The sequence below is a fragment of the Salvia hispanica genome, chromosome 6 (genome assembly GCF_023119035.1).
Source record: "Salvia hispanica cultivar TCC Black 2014 chromosome 6, UniMelb_Shisp_WGS_1.0, whole genome shotgun sequence".
NCBI classification, from domain to species: domain Eukaryota; kingdom Viridiplantae; phylum Streptophyta; class Magnoliopsida; order Lamiales; family Lamiaceae; genus Salvia; species Salvia hispanica.
In genome coordinates, this window is record NC_062970.1 from 3,187,331 (window position 1) to 3,206,917 (window position 19,587).

Genomic DNA, 19,587 nt, shown 5'->3' on the forward strand with positions numbered 1-19,587 from the left:
CTTGCTGCAATTGTTAAGGCAGCTATTCCATGTCTCCTCTGATTTTAGCACACACCCATTCTCTGTAGACACGTGCTTAATATGACGCAAACCGAGTTACCGACACCTTCGTCCTCTCCTTGTCGAGGCATGCGTACGTGGGGTCGGCCGAGTGCTGCCAGCTGCCAGCTGGGTCTCCGACCCCAACGTCAACTCCACCCGAAACTGATGAAGGAAAGTGATTCAAATAGTTTGGGCCTATTTTATGCAAATAAGTTGGGCCACTTGAGATGTTAGTGGGCAATTAATTTATTAGATTGGCTCATTGTGAATATATTAAGTATAGTTATTTTTATAATTTTCGTTCAAGTTTCATTATATTTACTAGTAATATTTTAAAACTATTAGTACAATGTTTGGTGCTGAGAATTTAAAATCGCCTGTTTTATATATGGATATTCTGAAAAATTAACTATTTAAAATATAATGATTTTTTAAATAATTATTTAAATATTAATTTATTATTATTATTAAAATTTTACTATATTCGACCCAAACGGGCTTCATTTTCTGGATCAGCCAGTTACACGCCTGTGCTTGGTGCCCAATCACCAAGAGTTTTGGGGGAGGGTAGTAGGAATCACCTACAACTTTTTCTACACCACCCCTCACAAACATAAAATATGATGGTGGATCCATATTTTATGTTTGCGAGAGATGATGGAGTAGGGGGTGGTGAGGAAAAGTTTTAGGTGATCCAATCCGTTATTTAAGATCACGTGGATGGTCTTATCGAATTCTTTTTATTAATATCCCTCTTCTCACATTCATTTCCACTTCGAGGTGCCATAATTATGTTTGATTAAATTAATACTCCCTCCGTCTCAGATAATTTGGGACACTTTGACCCGGCACGTGTTTTAAGAAATCTAATGAAAAGTGAGTTGAAAAAGTTGGTGAGATGTGAGTCCTATTTTTAAAGTATTAGTTTTATAATAAAATGTGAGTAGGAATGAATTAATGGAATATGAGGTCCACTACCAAAAATGGTAAAAGTGAAATAAGACAAATTATGTGGGATGATCCAAAATCGAATACTGAGTCAAATTATCTGTGACGGAGGGAGTAATTATTTTTCCAAGATATTTCCGTATTTAATTATTTTTAATTATGATCACACGCACTCTCATAGTCTCATTTTATGTGCGTAGAGGGTGTGATTTTTTCTATTTACTGGTGTGATTGAAATTCGTGTGACCATTTTACTCTCTGTGAGGATTTAGGACTACAAGACTAATTTTCTGATAAAAATACGAATCCTTACTTTTTCAATCAAAACCCAAATATGCATCACTTTTATAATTGAATCACATCGATTCAATGACTCTCTGTCTTTTTTTTTTATTTTTTAAAAACAGTGATTCTATAGAATGTACTATAATACATTGGAAGAATAGTTTAAATATTGTATACTACTATTAATTAGGGTAAATAATTGCATATATAAACAAATAGTGGAGTGCGCACATGAGTGCAACTCTCTGTCTCTTTCTTTAATTCATTAGAGCCAAGAATTAATTGTTGAAATCAACTATTACCATATTCTGTTACATTTATATTTTAATCTGTGGAAAAATGACAATCATGCTTCATGATAATGAATTTTCGCAACAAGACAATGGGCGTGCGCATTACACCTACCTAGAGTTTTGGTTACCGGAGCACCATATAGATTAGAAATTGTTCAAGATGCAAAGCAATAATTTTCCTTTAAAAAAACTTAAAGTACAACTAGTAAGTTAATAGTTTATAATGTACTACTTCTAAAAATAAATATACTAATTTCATCGCCTTTTTTGCTTCACGGAGCATGCGCACGATATTGATTACACCGCACACACTTACAAGTATATGTGTGCATGAGCATGCATGCTATGCACAAGTATGTTGCCCAATCCCAAGAATTGAGTAATATAGTGCTCAAGAGTTGTAGATGACCAGATATAACTCATCTCTGAATATCTCCTCTTTCTTCATTCATCTTCACTTCGAGCCTCCTCTACTAACATGCATCCGGAAAAGGTAGAAAAGGAAAAATTCAGAAAATGTTTAAAACTAAGAAAATGGAAAGAAAATAACCGGAAGATGAAGAAAGCACAAACAATGCTAGTGCCGTGTGCACGGCCACACAACGGGCATGTGCACTACATGACCACCGGAGCGACTTATAAAGTAGAAATTGTTCCAAATGCAAAGCTGCAATTTTTAAAAAAATGAAAAATCCTATTGATTTTTATTCCGAAAATTTTACTAAATCTAAATGAGATGCAAAGTTGATATTTTTGAAATTTGTATTTTAGCCCTCAAAAGTAGAATAATAGCAAAATGATACGAAAGATTCAAAGAGGAATTACTATACCTTTGATGAGCCCCAAATCGGGAAATTAAATCGACCACCGCCACCGGCGATGACCACCGCCGGCGTAGCCACCAATAGGCGCCGCGGCCTACGGAAAACCAAGAAGGAAAGGCCGAAAACCGAGCCCCAATCCAGCCACCACAAACACCTCTCCACAGCGATCCCGGCGCTCATCTCCGCCACTTCAGCCGCTCGCTCCTTCCTCCTCCGCCACGACCTTCACCTCCTTCCCTCCCAAACCCTAGCCCTAGAATCGCTCCTCTCCTCCACCTCCCGCTCCCTCCTCCACCTCCTCTCCCTCGTCTCCATCCCCACACCCCCTTCCCCTTCCCCTTCCCCACCCCCTTCCCCGCCGCCTCAGCAGAGCTGGTTCGACCGCTTCATCGCCACTTCCCCCGATTACGATCCGCGCTGGGTTCAATTCTTCAACCTCTCTAAGCCGTCGTTCACTCTGCTCCTCCGCCTCCTCACCCCCTCTCTCATCTCATCTCTCCACCCCTTGCCCCCCAATGCTGCCCTCGCCGCAGCCCTATTCCGATTATCTCATTCGGCCTCGTTCTCCGCCGTCTCTCGCCGCTTCTCTCTCGACTCCCGGACTGCCTGCATCGCGTTTTATTCAGTCTGCAGAGCTATCGTGGAGAATCTCGGTCATTTGTTTGAATTCAACTCTGACATCAACCGAATTATAGTGGGATTTGGCTGGATTTCTCTGCCCAATTGCTGTGGCGTTTTGGGGGTTGAAAAGTTCGAATTGGAAAGCACCGAAAATAGGTCTTTGTTAGTTCAAGCTTTGGTGGACTCGGAAGGGAGGTTCTTGGATGTCTCTGCTGGCTGGCCGGGGAGCTTAAAACCGGAAGATGTGTTGAAGCGATCGAAGCTTTTTTCTGGGGTTGAGGAGTCTAAAGAGTATCTCAATGGACCATCTTTTGAACTGAACTCTGGCAATGTAATTCCTCAGTATTTATTGGGTGATTCATGCTATCCACTTCTCCCTTGGCTTCTGACGCCGTACAGTGGTAAGAATAGGGAGTTGAGCTCTTCGGAAATGGAGTTCAATGGGGTGCATTGCAAAGGTATGGAGTTGGTGGGGACGGCTTTTGCCAAGGTCAAGAAGAAGTGGAAGCTTGTTGGGAGGAAATGGAAGGAGCAATGCATTGAGGCTCTCCCCTTTGTTATTGTTGCGTGTTGTTTGCTGCACAATTTTCTCATCAAGTGCAGCGAGGTGTTCCCCGAGGAAAGTGTTGAGGGTTGTAAGGAGAGGGAGTTTACGGGGTTTGATGGGGAGGACAGTGAGATTGGGAAGAGGATTCGGGATGCACTTGCTTCACACTTTACTCGGGTAAGTCAGAGATAGTAAAATCTTGTAGCGCTTGTTTTAGATAGGAAAGCTTGTAATGTTCTCATGTTCAACTGCTCTAAATTTTGAAATGCATTTCTGGCGTTGTCTTTTGTATCCTGTACTTTCTTTTACAGTAGTTTCATTTCGCCAATTAGATATCTGGAAACGTGGTTAAAAAGTGCTCTGTGGTTTGCATAAGAAAGGAAGGAAATGTAAGATATCTAGCACCGATGACAGATTCTGTTCCGTTTTTAGTTTCTGAAGAGGTCAGGTGGGTGTCTGGTACCGTCTGTAGGGTAGGAAGGAGCACTTGGAGATACTCCATTAATCAGATGCCTTTAGGTTTTGATGTGGTAACTTGGTTAAGAGTGGTATACGATATCCAGTGCTCATGAGTACTGGTCCACCATTACTTCATGCGCATTCTACCCTGGTTATAAGAATTTCTAGCTAAACTAGTATTAGGAAATAATACCAGCTAGTTAAAAATTTAAAATGGATGCATTCTCATAAGTATCACTTGAACTGATCAAAACTAATTGATGGATGCTCTGCAGAAGCTATTAGTCTGTGCTACACTGAAATTATGTTCTGTGAACTCGAGACATATGATGGGACAAGCAATGACTACTGATGAGCTTGTTTATGGATAGTTGGATACCTATTTCCATTCGATATAACTATGTCCTTGTTAGTAAATTTTGAGATCCATTGTTCAAATTTAATGTCTATTTAGTATTGGTGCCATAGATTCCCACAAAACAGAAGTCCTCTGTATCTATATGTCAATACTATAAGTTGTCAATCAATTCTTTTAATTGCTTGAGAGATCAATACATTGAGTACACTTTCTTCCGATGTACTGGTTTTTAGAGAAGTCCTTTATCTTGTTTTCTTAGTTTGAGAATGCTCTTGGTACCCTATTTGGGTCAGTACTTTCCCCATGAAGCTCAGGTTTCCAGATTCTTGTATTTAGTAAATGTGAGCTGGTTGCCAAAAAGACCAATCCTTCTAGATAGGTTAAGAATGCCTCTCTGCTTTTAACAGAACTTAGTCATTTATATCGAACATTGAAAATTTTGTTTTATGCTGCCCTAGCACAAGCCACACTGGACGCTTATTGTGACAATCAATTTTTGCCTACAGTTTTGATAGTAAAAACAGCTAATATTCCTTGAAGTAACACCTCAAATAGTATCCTCGTGGGTCTCTGAAATCACTTGGTTGTGACTTGATGCTGCTGACAACAAATAGTTTTTGAACAGTTGATATAAGATCAAATATATATACAACAGAGTTACATCTATTGATGCTCATTGTATTTGCCTGGGATAATGCAGCATCTATGGCAGTTTATGGACTACGATAGGTTGTGGTGTTATGCTAAATATAAAGGCATGAATTATATAAACTAATAATTGGAAGTTTATATATCTCATGTCTATACATCTTCACTGAACTGTCTTACAAAGTAGACTACATTCCTGCAAATGTAGTTTAACACCACATAAAAAAAAATGGCAATTGCTATATGCAATTATCTATATTGAAGAAAGGGTGTTTGCAACTCAATAGTCATCATCCCTGTTTCTATACAATATACGGTTTTCACTGCTTGATCAGAGCAACTTCTTTGAAGAACAGTTTCTTGTGCAGTCTAACCAGCAAGATATCAGACCTGCAAGGCCCGCCTCCTGCGGCTGAGAGATGCCTGCTTCTCGTCTCTCCAGAACTCTCAGGAACTCGTCTGAGCTTAAGCTACCATCCCGGTTCAGATCAAACACGTAGAACACCAGATCAACCACGTTATCAGAGAGGGAGATGCCACAAACCTTACACAAGAGTTTGGAAATCACTGAAGTGAGAGAGAATAATAGCAGGTAGTTTAAATCTGGAGCAAAAGAGGGAGTAGTTATATACTTGATGAGCAGCCCTTTTGAAATCCTGCTTAGACAGCAGGCCATTCACTTTGCCATAACTGAATAGGGCTAAGGAGAATTGCTCCAATCTTTTCCGAAGCATTGCAAAATTTTCGAATTCTTCAAATGTAATGCGCAGGTGACTGAGGGAGGGATCATTTCCCAGCTCGTCGGCTTGATCAAGAAACTTGTCTATGTATCTCATGTCAGCAGATGCAACCATTGATAGCACAAAATCTTTGGCAGAGATGGTCCCTTGTGACTTGAAATCATAATGTGCGAACTCCAACCGCAGCATCTGTCAATAGAAAGCCCGTCCATGACATCATTGTCTATGCAGTTACTGATGGGTTATGAGTTGAAGGGCATCGCAGGGAAATTACTCCAGGCTTGCACCTGTACAACAATAACCTGTTGATTTTGTGACATGTGGAGGGTCCAACTGCCTCGCAAAATCAATGTGTTAGTGTAGTACAGGTACATGCCTGATGGAGTTCCCTGGGCAGCGGTACCTCAGTTTGCAAGTCTCTCAAGAACTCTACGAATCTGTCGTGTTTAAGGGGTTGAGTCCCGTCTTTCCCAAAGAAGTACTCGACGAGACCCCCTTCCTCCACAGAACCTGAAACTTTCATCCCTAACCTCATTCCATCTTTGTGTGAAGCTCCTTGTCTGTTTCGGCTACGCATAAGTGTCATCACCTTTTTGAATTCTATATTGTCTATACTTCTGCAGGGAGGAAAAAGTTCATCAAACAACAAAAAAAAGGTATGTTTCTTTATGTTTCCTTAACCATTTATAAGTTGAGGCAAAGTGATGAGATCCTCTGCTTTCAGTTGTATTGGATATTAGTTAGATGGTGGAAAGTGGCGTACCCGTTGTTGTCAAGGTCAAACATTTTGAATGCAACGGAAAAGCTCGATTCTGGTATGCTCAATATTGTGACAAAGAAGATGTATCTGTTACATCAAAGAAAGTTCAATATCGCAGAAAGTTGGCTTGATGTGATGAATGTATTGTGGTGGTACTAACTCTGGAAATGATATAAGGCCGTCGTTGTTGGTATCAAACAGCATAAAGAATTCAGAAGGAGGACAGTGCAGCTTGCTGCTGATGAGTTCGCCTTTCAAGTATCCGCCTCTAACAACATCTGCTTCAGATGGAGGAAATACGGGAACCACTGCTCTCATCAGGTCTGATGCTGTCATGTACACTTCCCCAGAAGGGGATTTGAACGATGCAAAGTACTCGAACACCTTGAAAACGTATACTCAAAGTTAAGACTGATTAGGTACGTTGCATGATACCAAATATGCCTACACTAATGCTCTTGCCTTTTATGATCTGCTTCAAGCATTATCATATCTGATACATGGATGGATCAGAGGCTGAAATGTGTTTATTTTATAATTTCTGCTACATTTTTGTATTGCTTCTCCTTTTACAGGTACAGTTGCTTGCTAAGCCAACATCTATCAGCATCTTGTATGCATCAACATGAAAAGATATAGTATAACTAACAGTCGACAGGTGCATCTTAACATGCTATTCATTAGGTCGTAGTATAGCTGATAAGTTTACCTTTTCGGGAGGGCTTCGTGTTCTTATCCGTTTCTCATACTTGAAGAAAACTTTTCTCCTGTATGTATCTGAAATAAGCAAAGATTAAAAGCAACGACCATTGGCCCTACAAGGATGCAGTGCCTTCGAATGAACGAATGGACAAAAAATGCTATTTGTGTTCATAGATAATCATCAACCAGCTTGTTTGGTGTTCATCATTTCTCCACTTTTTGACCTTTTCTCTCTAAATTTGTTTTATATTCTTCCTCAAAATGCTTAGCTAGAAGTTGAATCCAATTCTTGATGATAAAACATTGATTGTTGCTATTACTGATGATGGATTGCTAATCAGTTGTGCATATTGAAAAGGGAAGATCGTGTCTGTACCCGTAAACAAGAACGTCTTCTTCTCAGGCCGTGCTCCAGAATCAGCATACGACACGACCGATCCTCCACCGTTGAACGGAGAGCAACAATAAAAGCCTAAGCCGGAGGCAGCAGCCGCAACCACCACCCCATATCTCAGAAACGGCGATTCATTCCTGTCGAATCCTCTTGATGATTCCACCTTTGATTCGGTGGAAAGAGAACGACGACAACCCGAACTCTTGGCTGCAAGAACTCTGATCTGTGCTTCGGTTTTTCTCAGTGAAGAGGATGCCCAAGAATGCATAGTAATATTGCACTTCCAAATGTGGAAAATTTTGCAGCAGGAACAACTCTTATAAAAGAGGTTAATATGTGTCTATGATTGTGATGAGGAGAGGAAAAAGGTTGTAAGGATTCAAATATAACCGAAAATCAAGGTGACACCAACCAACATTTGGAAAAGTCTTGAGACTTGTTCTCAACGGTCTTCAAGGTAGTTTGGTTTTATAAACTACACATGCATCTATATTTATGCATAGGATTTTTCAACACGCATATCAATATGTATATTCTATTATTAATAGATCTTTAATATATTTTCTAGCAAAAAAATTTTATGGCAAATTGTCCTGAATTTATTTACAATTGTTTCAAGATGAAATTTTTGATAAAATTGTATCTGATATGATAGCTGAGTAATCATACGTGGTTGTGGGTGAGTTTATAAACATTGCCTATTCATACAAAACAAATATGCAGTTTGGTTGAAAAACATTAACAATATATATCATAGCAAAAGAATTCACAATAAGATAATTGCATTTAATAATATTTTAAACTTCGATTTGAGACATAAAACATTATTTTGAAATAAATGTGATTTGTTGGACATAGAAAAAATTAGTTTGAAACAAATATGATTTTTCTATCAAGTAATGAATAATGATTATTATTTATTAATTATTTATAATTACATATGAAATTTGTATAATACTACTAAGACATTATATTATCACCACATAAGTTAGGAAAATACTCGCATGTAGATGTGATTGACCCCTAAACATCTCCTAAGTGTTGGAAAAATACTCGCATGCATGAGATTGAACCCATACCTAAAGTGTTGGAAAACACTTGCTTACAATTGAACTCAAAAATTCTTGCTGGTGTTGGAAAAAAGACCTCATGTTAACTTGAAACACGGAGATGGATCGAACCCAGTGTTGGAACAATACTTGCTTGTAGACAAATCTGAACCCAAAATCTCTCGCAAGTGTTGGAAAAAAGACCTCTCATTAACTTGAATTACGGAGAATCATGTGGTCGTTAGTTGAGCCACTTGAGTTGCGCTTTATTATTACTAAAAATTGTTACATTTTTCGTGAATTACTATCACTTTTCTAAGATAAGATAATAGCTTAAATTTATAGCTAAATAGAAATTCATCTTCTAGTAGAGCTTTCAACCATAGCTTTTGAGTTTATTACATTTTTTAGAAATGGTAATAGACGTGAAACTGACTCTGCTAGTTTTGTGCCACTAAATCAATATAGATTGTGTAGGTGGCTTTTTTCTTTCTTTCAAAATCTTGTATTCGTGGAATTTACATTCATTCACAAATCCATTCACTTAACAATTAAAGCTATCTAAAGATTCCTTGTTTAGATTTTACTTTTTTGGTATCATGTCATGTGAGAGTTATTTTTTGAGGAATTGTAAGAGGGATTATTAGTTCTTGAATATAAAATTAATTCGAAATCATATGATCGATTCATTGATCATTAGTCATTTAGTTGAAAACGTTCATGTTCTATGTTTAATGTTGCTTTCACAATTATGTGATGTGGTACTTTGAGATTCACTCAATAGCATCTACTTGATATATATGGTTTGGGCTCAAGATGGTCCAAGATGGCCATATTAATTAGGTAACAATCCACGCTACTACGCCGGTGCTTGTGACACCTCATTCGAATCTTATTACCTTTTATGGAATACATAATAATGAAAGACCGTGTACTACAACTTTATCGAAAATGTGTATTTTTAAGTTGAACTGGAGCAAAATTAAGTATTGAAAAAATTATAATTATGATACTATTAAATACTTCCTCTATATGTGAAATAATGGTTCCTTTTACCATTTCAATGCGTCAACAGTTTTAAGTGTTTTTTCCTTTCTATTTTAGATAAGTAGACTCACATTTCACTACCTTTTTACTTATTTATTTGTATAATATTAAATAATTTCTTAAAATTAACTCGAGTCAAAACGAGTATTTAAATGGTGAATTGAGGACAGTTAATTTTGATTTACCTTTTCTTGAATCTTAATTCTTGACACAACATGATGTCCCACAATATTTTATGATTTATCATTTTCTTCTCTTTTAGGGTGTGGGGGTCACCCAACAGGACTTAACTAATCAAAGTCCAAGTCAAATAAGTACTTCCATTATCAAAGTAGCCCAAAATTTCTCATTTTGTTAGTCTTTTTAGCTGGAGGCTGAGATATGTTTTAGTACTATATTTAGTTGGATTTTATATTAATCTTCTCAGGGGCGAATTAACTGCTTTCTCCTAACCATTTTCACTGTCAAAATATGATATGTTTCACATTTATTGCATACATTATAAAAGCTCAAGATAGACATTAGTAATTCCAGCCAAATTTACACACATTAGGTCTTACAATTATTTTTTGCACTACATATTAGGTATGTTGTTTGGAGCCTTTCAAGAAATGCAGCTGATGACAGTTTCTTCAAAGAAAGTAGTTCAATGTGGGGTCTTATTTATTATCACAATTATTAACATTAACACTCTCACCGTTTTTTCTCAGATATGTACAATTTCCCAAGCACATGCTCATCATATATGTCAATTAATTTTTATTTATTAGTTTCACATTATGACTTATCAAATATATGTACTTTGTAATTATTAATTTTATAAATTACTACAAACAATGAAAGCTCTTTTTGTCATTTTATTCATTATTTATTTGAAGATAAAGAGAAAATGAATGAATTGAACTGACTTTTAAGTATTTTTTATGAACTAAACTTTTGAAGTATTTGAATCAGAATAAGTCTATAATAAACAAATAATGGTACATAAACTACAAAGGGAATTGCCAATGTAAGATAATGTTCATCTATATACCTATCCCCTCATTTCATTTTCAGTTGAATTTGAATGAAAACATGCATGCATTGATTTTATTTTCTTTCCTTTTTAAATGCACTTGATTGATATAAAACGTCATACTACTAATTATACAGATTCCCTCAACAATTCAGATCTTTGTTTAGAAAAATAAATTTTATCATAGTAGCCTCAAAACCCGTGAATATGTTTTGTCCTTTAACAATTCATGAAAGAAAATTGATCAATTAAAGAATAAAGTAATGTAACCTAACACAAATTAAAATCCAACCATTTTCTTTTAAATCAAGAAGAACAAAAGCAGGGAGAGGTTCAAACAGTTTAAGAGGCTTATACCCATAGTTTTCATGATATCTCACCTACCTTTTGAATTTCATAATGTTTGAAGATAAAGAAATAATATTGGTGTCTATCACTTTTACCCACCGCATTCATGTATACTTTTAACCTCATTTTCTATCCCATTTCTTGTTTCATTAATTAGAGACTCACAAAGTCACACCCATAACCAAAATTATTACTACTAAGACTACATAATTCAACCCTTAATTAATCACCTCTCGGTCAAATTTTAGGGCTGCATAATTGCTAAACAAATTCACCAACTTTGATTCGATTGTAACTTTTGTTGTACTAGTAATTTATACTATAAATCATTGCAATAAATCACTTGTCTGTTGATATCTGTAGCTCTAGCAACATAGGCGTGGCAAATTTTCTAACGACAGTAAAAATGGTCATGAATCAAAGTCACTTTTGGTCCTTTTTTTTTTGCAATAATACTATGTAAAACTAAAATATGTCTAAAATTAAAATTCAGTTAAAATTAGTTGTTTTATAATCAATGATATAGCTCTAAATTACACGTGTGACTAACTTGAATATGAAATGAAACAAGGATCAACTGTTCAAAGATGAACATTCTGGTTTTAGATCGAATCTTAACGTAAGAAATGATCCGAAAATTCGAACTTGGAAAGAATATAAATAAAAACTAATCCAAAAATCTATTTTTACCATCACTACATTCGAACCGAACTAAAAAAAAGAAAATTCGCAAAACATTCTAAAGAATCCGAATTTCAATAAAGCAAATTCCAATCCAAAAATTCGAATATTTTTACATAATTTAATATTTTGATTCGATTCAGTTACTCAAACTTACCACCAATATTTAACTACCCTTATGACAAATTTGAACAACAAATTATAAACATCCCTACTAATAAATAATTGTACATATATATACACACATAGAAATTGTACATCAACTCTCACCACTTCTCCTCCTCATCCTATATATATTACACACAAACAAACTTTCCAAAAACTTGCTCAAAACAAAAAAAAAGTGTGACAATTGCAACAAAATGGATTGGTACACATGGCTCTCGCAGACGAACCTCGACCCGAGCCTCGTCCACGAGTACGGCCTCGCTCTCGTCCGGAACGAGGTCGAGGACGAAGACCTCCCCTACTTCAACCACGACTTCCTCCTCAGCCTCGGCATCACCATCGCCAAACACCGCCTCGAGATCCTCAAGCTCTGCGCCAAGCACCACGCCGTCACCGGCGCCGGCGGCCTCTCCCGCCTCGTCCTCGTGATGAACAAGACGAGGAAGCTCTTCGCCCGAAAGCTAGGCTTCCGGAGGAGCTCCGCGCCGGCGCAGGCGTCGCCGTACGGGAGCCAGTGGAGCGGGGCGCTGCGGAGGATCAACGGCGGGGGTGCGATGTGGTCGGGGCCGCTTGACCGGCGGCTGGTGGCGGCGAGGCCGTTGGATTTGAAGGGGCATGAGAGGGTTTTGTACCCGAATTGGAGCCCGATGGTGGTGAGGCAGAGGCAGAGGGAGAGGCCGGGCTTTGTTTGTGGGAGCCCGGCTTTGTCCGGGCCGATAGATAGGCTCGGGCTCAGCCCGAAGGTCGGGTTTTATAGAGGCGAAACGGTGGAAGATGGTGGTGGTGAGTATTATGCGGCTCAGTCGCTGTGGTCGATTATGTTTCAGGATATGAAACCGACTTAGAGATTGATTCGTGAGATTATTTTTTTTTTTTGTTTGTTTGAACTAGTGTTTGTAGTTTTGTTGTTATTGAATTTCATACTTAATCCATGATGTTCCTCCCAAGGATAAAACTACACTTTTTCGCATTAAGGAGATATTACATTCTAATAGTAGTAGTATACATTTCTAATAATATGTGGCATATAAATTGAATGTAAAATTTTAAAAGACAAAAAGCTGAAGTTTCTAAGTAACAACTTTCAAGTGCTTTTGGACCACTTTCTATAATGAAAACTCAATATTATGGGTAGTATCGAAAAGCTATTGTCAAAAGCCTTCTAAGGATACATTCCAATTTTATGGCTAACTCTAGTTAACAAACTTGTTAGCCAACCAAACTTAGGAGCATGGCAAAATGAATAAAAAGATTTGAAATTCAAGCGAGCTCCAATTGAGCTTTTTATTTAACCCGGGGTTAGATATGCGAATTAAATATACAATGTTTATCTCTTAGTTTACTATGATTTTAAAACTAACTAAAAGCATATATTTTTAAATAAGATATGAAACGGGGCACAATGGGGTTAAGATAGAAATCATTTTAGTAATAGCCTTCCCGAATTATAGACATGTTGGGGTGGTGGCGCAGTTGGCTAGCGCGTAGGTCTCATAGCTTTAGAGAAATCCTGAGGTCGAGAGTTCGAGCCTCTCTCACCCCAAATTCCTTTTATTTTTTTGGCAAGACTTTGGTCTAATTTATTTACTACAAATGAAGCCAGTGCATTAAATTTTGCCCAAATCTTTATGTATGTATTACTCCACCCACCATTTAATTTTTGTGGAAAGACTTGGCCTATTTTACTTACAAATGAAGCCAGTGCCCTAAATTCTGTCCCAAGTCTTTATTTGCATTGATTATTTAATAAATACTAGCATTATGTTATATCAATCCACATATAAATAGATTTGGGTTTTGTTCATGTAAGTTGGAGAACCCAAAGAAGTTATATACTCCATATTTGAAGCAAGACATTGGACATAGGAAGAGAGAAGTGTTGAGCTGCAGACGTCGCGCTGATATTTTGAATTATCATAACCGCTTCAAAATGTCATACAATATTAGTTTCGATTTCGGAGATTGTGAGAAATCAACAACCACAATTGAAAAGTGTAATTTTATAAATACTTAACCTTCCGACTGTTACTATTTTCAATCTGTACATTTAATAATTAAAAACTAAAATACATGAAAAATTCAAAAAATATATAGAAAATAACTACTTTTTGTTCAATTAAGTCGACTTATCAAATGACTCTGAAATTGACTGGATTGAACCCAATTTATGAAAGAAAGTCCTAAGCTCAATCCATCCCACTTCAATCATTGTCATGGGTTGTGCCGAACCTTAAACTCACTAGACCTTACCAAATATAGACCTAGTCCACTTGACAACTAGGTCTAGACCCATTGTAACTTCGTCCTTGGCTCATCTCATCTAGATATGTACATTTTTCTTTGAGGTATTAAAAGTGGCAAAATTTAATGAGAGAAAGAGGTTCAACTATAAATAAATACATTGTCAACACACATAAATTTGGTTGATGTGAATGAGCAGTAAACAACTATAAATAAATACATTGTCACCGAAAATTTATGAGATTACTATCTCTATTTTTCAAATTTTATGCTATTGGGCTTAAAAGATGCCACAGTCCAAATTTCTCTATTTTTTCAAATTTTCTTATTAAAAGATGCCAAAAGCCCAGATGAAAAATAATATTTTAATATAAATGGGCTTGTTATAAAAGTATGCCTTTTTAAATTAATTTTAGGAATATATAATTAGACGTATAGTATCCTCCGTTTTCTAAAAATAAAAATTCTTTCTTTTTGGTTTGTTTTTTAAAAATAAAAACTTTTCAGTTTTGAAAGTGGTAGATCTCGCAATCCAGTGACACTAATTACACTATTTTTTCTCCCCCTCTCACTTATTTTATCCATTTCTTCACTTCCTCTCACTTACTGCCTTACTTTACCAATTTTGCATTAAAACTCGTGGCGTTTCAAAGTTTCTATTTTTAAGTAACGGATGGAGTATGACGGCAAAACTCCTACTTATGCTTAGTTGGATCATCCGCTCTAATATTTTTTTTGAAGAAAATTAGTAGTAATTGGTTTTAATTTAATCATGTACTCACTTAACAGTGATTCAAGTCCATAACTTATCTAACACTTATTAGTTTCTATCAATCAAAATGTGCTCAATATTGTGCTACCTTATCTTCACAACCTTATCCAGAGTCCAGACATGAAGTTGCATTGTGCGTGTCTAGAGCCTGTCTGTATGAATCACACACACAATATTCAATAATACCTGAATTGGCCTATGCATGAATGAAATGCCAAAAAGTTAGGATAAGATTGTACAGTTCGGGATTTTGGGTAAAACTGAGATTTGAATGGCTTGCAAGTTGCAACTATCTATGTAATTCTCCTTTCACTAATCATATGTTAAACTTTTTAAATGTGAACAAAATAGCTAATAGTTAGATGGGGCGACACTAACAATAATAAAGTGATTAAAGATTGCATCACAATACAATAATTTAATAGTTTTTCTATAGAAAAAAAAGCATGTAAACCCAATTACTGGAAACTAACGAATATAAGCAATAATTAATTTATCATGAAGTAACCAACTACTGATATCTAGCAGCGACGACTCCATAACATGAAAGACTATGAAAGTTATCAACAAAATGAGCAAACTTCCCTTTCATGTACATATGATGAAAAACCACGGACTGTACCTTCTGCATAATGGATCAACGCCCAAAAGAGATGTCATGGTGTCCCATTATCATTGATATTTCGATAAAGTTGTCACTCTCCACCTCTAACTTCTGGAACCCCAATCATTTGTTCGCTAGAGCCCATATAGAATGCACCAAAGTTAAAATCATTCCAATCTCTTAAATCGTCCTCAATAGTCTTCTACCAAACGTCTTTTATGAACCTTCTTTTATAATGAGCTTACCAACATGACGTTTAATCGTTAAGTGGAAGTGATGAATGTTAAATGGGTTATTATTGTTAGGATATACTCCATCCGTCCGCTGTTAGGAGTCTCATTCCTTGGTGACACGAGTTTTAAGAAATGTTAAGAAAATGGATAGAGAAAAGTTAGTGGAATATGAGTCTCACTTGTATATATTAGTTCTAAATGAAATGTGAGTGAAAAGAGTAATATATTGAAAATCATGTTGATATTTTGTCGCATAGTTTGTATTTGTACTATTATTATTAGTTTATCTCTTATTCCCTCTTTTCTTTTTTGATAAATATGGAATGATTTGAACCTAAATTCAATAAAACAAAATCTAAAAAATGATTTGCATTTATTACTAAAAAATAAGTATATTTCGTGCAAAGATATAAAATTAAATGAATTTTTTACACTATCATTGAAACTATTTCCAACTCTATTTTGCTTTTACAATACCATCACAGATGGTTTTATACCAACATCGTCTAAATAATTATAATTTAACAACTCCTTTTGGATGTTGTGAATATCCCCTATATAGAAAGAATTAGCTGAGCTTTTTGTATTGAGGAAGTATTGATCAAATTACCAATTTTATGTTCACATTAAATAATAAATTACCTAAGAATAATTTAAGTTGTTTCTTTGTTAAAGTTTTGGTCCCCTACTAGTCTACTTTTGCACCCATTCCAATAATATTATTATAGCTCGAAAATCAGTTTCCCTCTATCCCAAAAGTCAATTGGTCAAATTAAACACCTCTGACTTTCACCTTCACACTAAAACAAATAAAAAATATCAATATATTATTCCGTCCACCAATAAACATCTCATTTTGCCATTTTTAATACGTCCACTAATACAAGTTTCTTTTTCTATTATTATTATTATTATTATTATTATTATTATTATTATTATTATTATTATTATTATTATTATTATGTGTTTAACTAACCAAGTCTTATTTACTCCCTCGGTTCTATAGTAATAGAGACGTTTCTTATCGGAAGAGAGATTAAGAAAATTGTGTTAGGTGAATTAAATAAAAGGAGAGTAAAGTTAAAAATGAAAAAGGTAGAGAGATAAAGAGAATATAAAGTATGAGAGAATAAAGTAGTGTGAAAAAATGCGTTGACTTTTATTATAAAGGGAAATGACTCTATTACTATGGAACATACTAAAATGACAAAATGACTCTATTATTATAAAACAGAGGGAGTACCTTTTAAGAGTATTTTTTTTATAATGAACCTTACCTTCACTACTTTTATTTAACTTACATAAGACTCACCTTCTACTATTCTTTTCTCACTTTTTTTTAGTTACATTTCTGAAAATATGTTCATAGTTGAACGTGCCCTTATAATGTTGAACGGAGTGAGTATAGTATAAATTAAAAACCGCCTTACAATAATTTGAAATAGGTGCAAATCAAATTACTACTCTTAGACCATCTCCAATCGTATATCAAAACTTATTTTTAGTGTAGATAATTTCTTTAATCATACATCAAACTTAAACTCATTTTTGGGTTTTTCAATGAAATAACACCAAATATGTTGTTTACTCCAAAATTTTGTTAGAGAAATACTCAAAAATGGTGTAAACTTAAAAATAGTGTAAATGATTGGAGTAAAACTATTTTTTTGTGTGACATATACTAAAAAACAAGTTTGAGTTTGGCGTAAATGGCTGAAAATGACCTTAATTAAAGTATTACCTAGTTTTTGTTGATTTATCAATAAAATAACTGGTAATTCTCTGGAATTAAATTTGTTCGCACATCTAAATGGCTAAAATAACTGTAAATAAATTGGTTGCATTGTTTTTGTCACGATTCAAAATTGTATTTACTGAATTTTGATTGAAAATTATGTTTAATAAATTAAGTAATATTGCTATACAAATACTGTCCAAGTGAAAAAAATACGTCAGGCTCCTTCTCCGATCAAATTGGGTCTTCGGTCACCGGAGCTAAAAAAAATCCGTCCTCGTTCAATAACCTTCCACCACCGCCACCGCACCCAGCAATTCACACCTTCAATTCACGCACAATCAATCCTTCGACATCGCCGATAGCCGGCTAGGGCGCGGCCGGAACTCGCCGCGGCGCCGCTGGCTGTGGGAGGAGGGGCGGATCAGCGCCGCCAGCGCTCTCATCACCAATTCCCCCTCCACCGTGCCGATCCGCACCAGCGAATTCTTCATCGCCGACCGCCGCAGGATCAGCCGGCTCGAGCTCCCGCACGACGGCGCGCGCGAGCTCGCGGCGGCGGCTTTGTGCAAGCTGCACCGGAACGAACCGGGGTGGTTAGTTGGGGAGCACATACACGTCCTCCGCTGAGGAGCCGGTCGGACCGGGGGCTTCTCGGACCGGCTTGAAAATGAAACGGTCTGGTTCCTTGAACCGGACCGGTCTAATGAGAAGCTGAGTGAAGGGGTCGTGTAGTTGCAGAGGTTTACCCGGGTCGGGGAGGCCGGTCTCCCGAAGGAGCGCGGCGAGGCGAAGGCGGCGGAGGTGGAGGCTGAGGCGAAGGAGGACGGCGATTGGGCGGGAAAGCGGCGGTTGAATGATGGGGAAGGGGAACCGGACCGGATGACCGGTCCGCTCGATTTACGAGATGCGAGAGTTGTCATTTTGAACCGGGTTTGTTGAGCGGTTTTTTGTTGGAGAGAGGGTTTTGAGTGGTGATTTTGGCAAACCTGGCTATACGAGTGCAGTGTATTTATAGTGGTGGGAAAAAAGCGGAGATGGTTTCGGAGGGGCAGAATTGGTATTTTGGAATTACTTTTCTGTTTTGATTTTTTCGCAGCCCATGGTCTCTTTTATATTGCATTTGTGGCCCCTCGTTCTAGAAAACATTAAAAATACGGTTGAACGCTTTTTAGTGGTTAAAGTTAATTAAGTGTAATTAATTGCTTAATAGCGCGTTTTAACCTTGTCCTTTGCTAATTAGGCTACGGGAAGGTAGCTACTAATTTGACTTCAAATTTGCTCTTATGGTGGTTTTTTTTTTTTTTTTTAAATCAATTTTGACAATAACTAATTAGTTAATTAACAAAATATGTTGAAGGGCCAAGAGTAGGAAAAATGTGCAAATAAATTAGGTACAATCTGATGACAATGAAGCACATTTTTGTTGGTAAAGTGTTTTTTTTAATAATAGATAGTGAGCTTAACTAATTTTGATTTCAAACTACAATTTTAATTAATTTACATTATGTATGAATTATAAATAAAATTAATATGAAAATTTAAACATGTCACATAAATTTACTCTTTAGTCTTTATTGTACTCCCTCCGTCCCGGAGTATTAGACTCACTTCTTTCGGGCACATGTTTTAAGGAATTGATATTTAAATAGTTAAAGTGGAAAGAGTAAAGTATGAGAGAGGGAAAAAGTAGGGGAGAGAAGAGAGAAAAAAGTAGGTGGAGAATAAAATAAGATAGATGCTTTTTGCTAAAAAAGGAAATGAGTCTAATATGTTGGGACATCCCAAAAAGAAAAGTTGGTCTAATACCCTGGGACAGAGGGAGTAGCTTCTAAGATAGTAGTACTTCATTTGTCTCCTAAAAATTAGATACAATAAGAGACTTTATTACGAAATTGGTAAAATATGAGAGTGCTAAAAATGAACTATAAGTATATATTTGACTACAATGAAACGCAACTTAGTTGATGTCTAAGACAGTACTCCACTCATCTGTCGCTAGACAACATAGAACTTCAATATAAAATGAGTAAAATATGAAAGAGTGGGAAAGAAAAAATGATTGACGTATTA

The 19,587-nt window shown here is 36.3% G+C and overlaps 4 protein-coding genes and 1 non-coding gene across 7 annotated transcripts; 3 read left to right on the forward strand and 2 right to left on the reverse strand.

Moving 5' to 3' along the window:
* The first annotated feature begins 2,378 nt into the window (after positions 1 to 2,378).
* LOC125194511 (protein ALP1-like) lies at positions 2,379 to 8,047 on the forward strand. Of its 3 annotated transcripts, none has more exons than XM_048092771.1 (2): positions 2,379 to 3,737; positions 7,586 to 8,047. In XM_048092771.1, exons 1-2 carry the CDS (start codon positions 2,448 to 2,450, stop codon positions 7,607 to 7,609), a joined length of 1,314 nt encoding a protein of 437 aa, XP_047948728.1. In that variant the 5' UTR covers positions 2,379 to 2,447; the 3' UTR covers positions 7,610 to 8,047. The 3 variants fall into 3 exon arrangements, with proteins under 3 accessions (XP_047948728.1, XP_047948727.1, XP_047948729.1); XM_048092770.1 differs by lacking the exon at positions 7,586 to 8,047 and adding an exon at positions 5,394 to 5,504; XM_048092772.1 differs by lacking the exon at positions 7,586 to 8,047 and having other exon boundaries at positions 2,379 to 3,851.
* LOC125194509 (calcium uptake protein, mitochondrial-like) lies at positions 5,145 to 7,889 on the reverse strand. Its single transcript, XM_048092769.1, has 7 exons — positions 7,604 to 7,889; positions 7,235 to 7,302; positions 6,686 to 6,909; positions 6,529 to 6,612; positions 6,169 to 6,382; positions 5,658 to 5,954; positions 5,145 to 5,569 (listed from the first exon to the last, which is right to left on the reverse strand). The coding sequence occupies exons 1-7, from the start codon at positions 7,887 to 7,889 to the stop codon at positions 5,357 to 5,359; spliced, it is 1,386 nt and encodes a 461-aa protein (XP_047948726.1). The 3' UTR covers positions 5,145 to 5,356.
* Positions 8,048 to 12,123: 4,076 nt separating the features above from the next.
* LOC125193687 lies at positions 12,124 to 12,774 on the forward strand. The gene has a single exon (XM_048091534.1). It carries the CDS (start codon positions 12,124 to 12,126, stop codon positions 12,772 to 12,774), a length of 651 nt encoding a protein of 216 aa, XP_047947491.1.
* Positions 12,775 to 13,387: 613 nt separating this feature from the next.
* On the forward strand, positions 13,388 to 13,472 carry TRNAM-CAU. The gene is given in 2 exon segments: positions 13,388 to 13,425; positions 13,437 to 13,472. It is a non-coding gene; the product is annotated as a tRNA-Met (tRNA).
* A 4,153-nt stretch (positions 13,473 to 17,625) lies between these two features.
* LOC125196538 lies at positions 17,626 to 18,566 on the reverse strand. The gene has a single exon (XM_048095100.1). It carries the CDS (start codon positions 18,435 to 18,437, stop codon positions 17,856 to 17,858), a length of 582 nt encoding a protein of 193 aa, XP_047951057.1. The 5' UTR covers positions 18,438 to 18,566; the 3' UTR covers positions 17,626 to 17,855.
* Between the last annotated feature and the right edge of the window lie 1,021 nt (positions 18,567 to 19,587).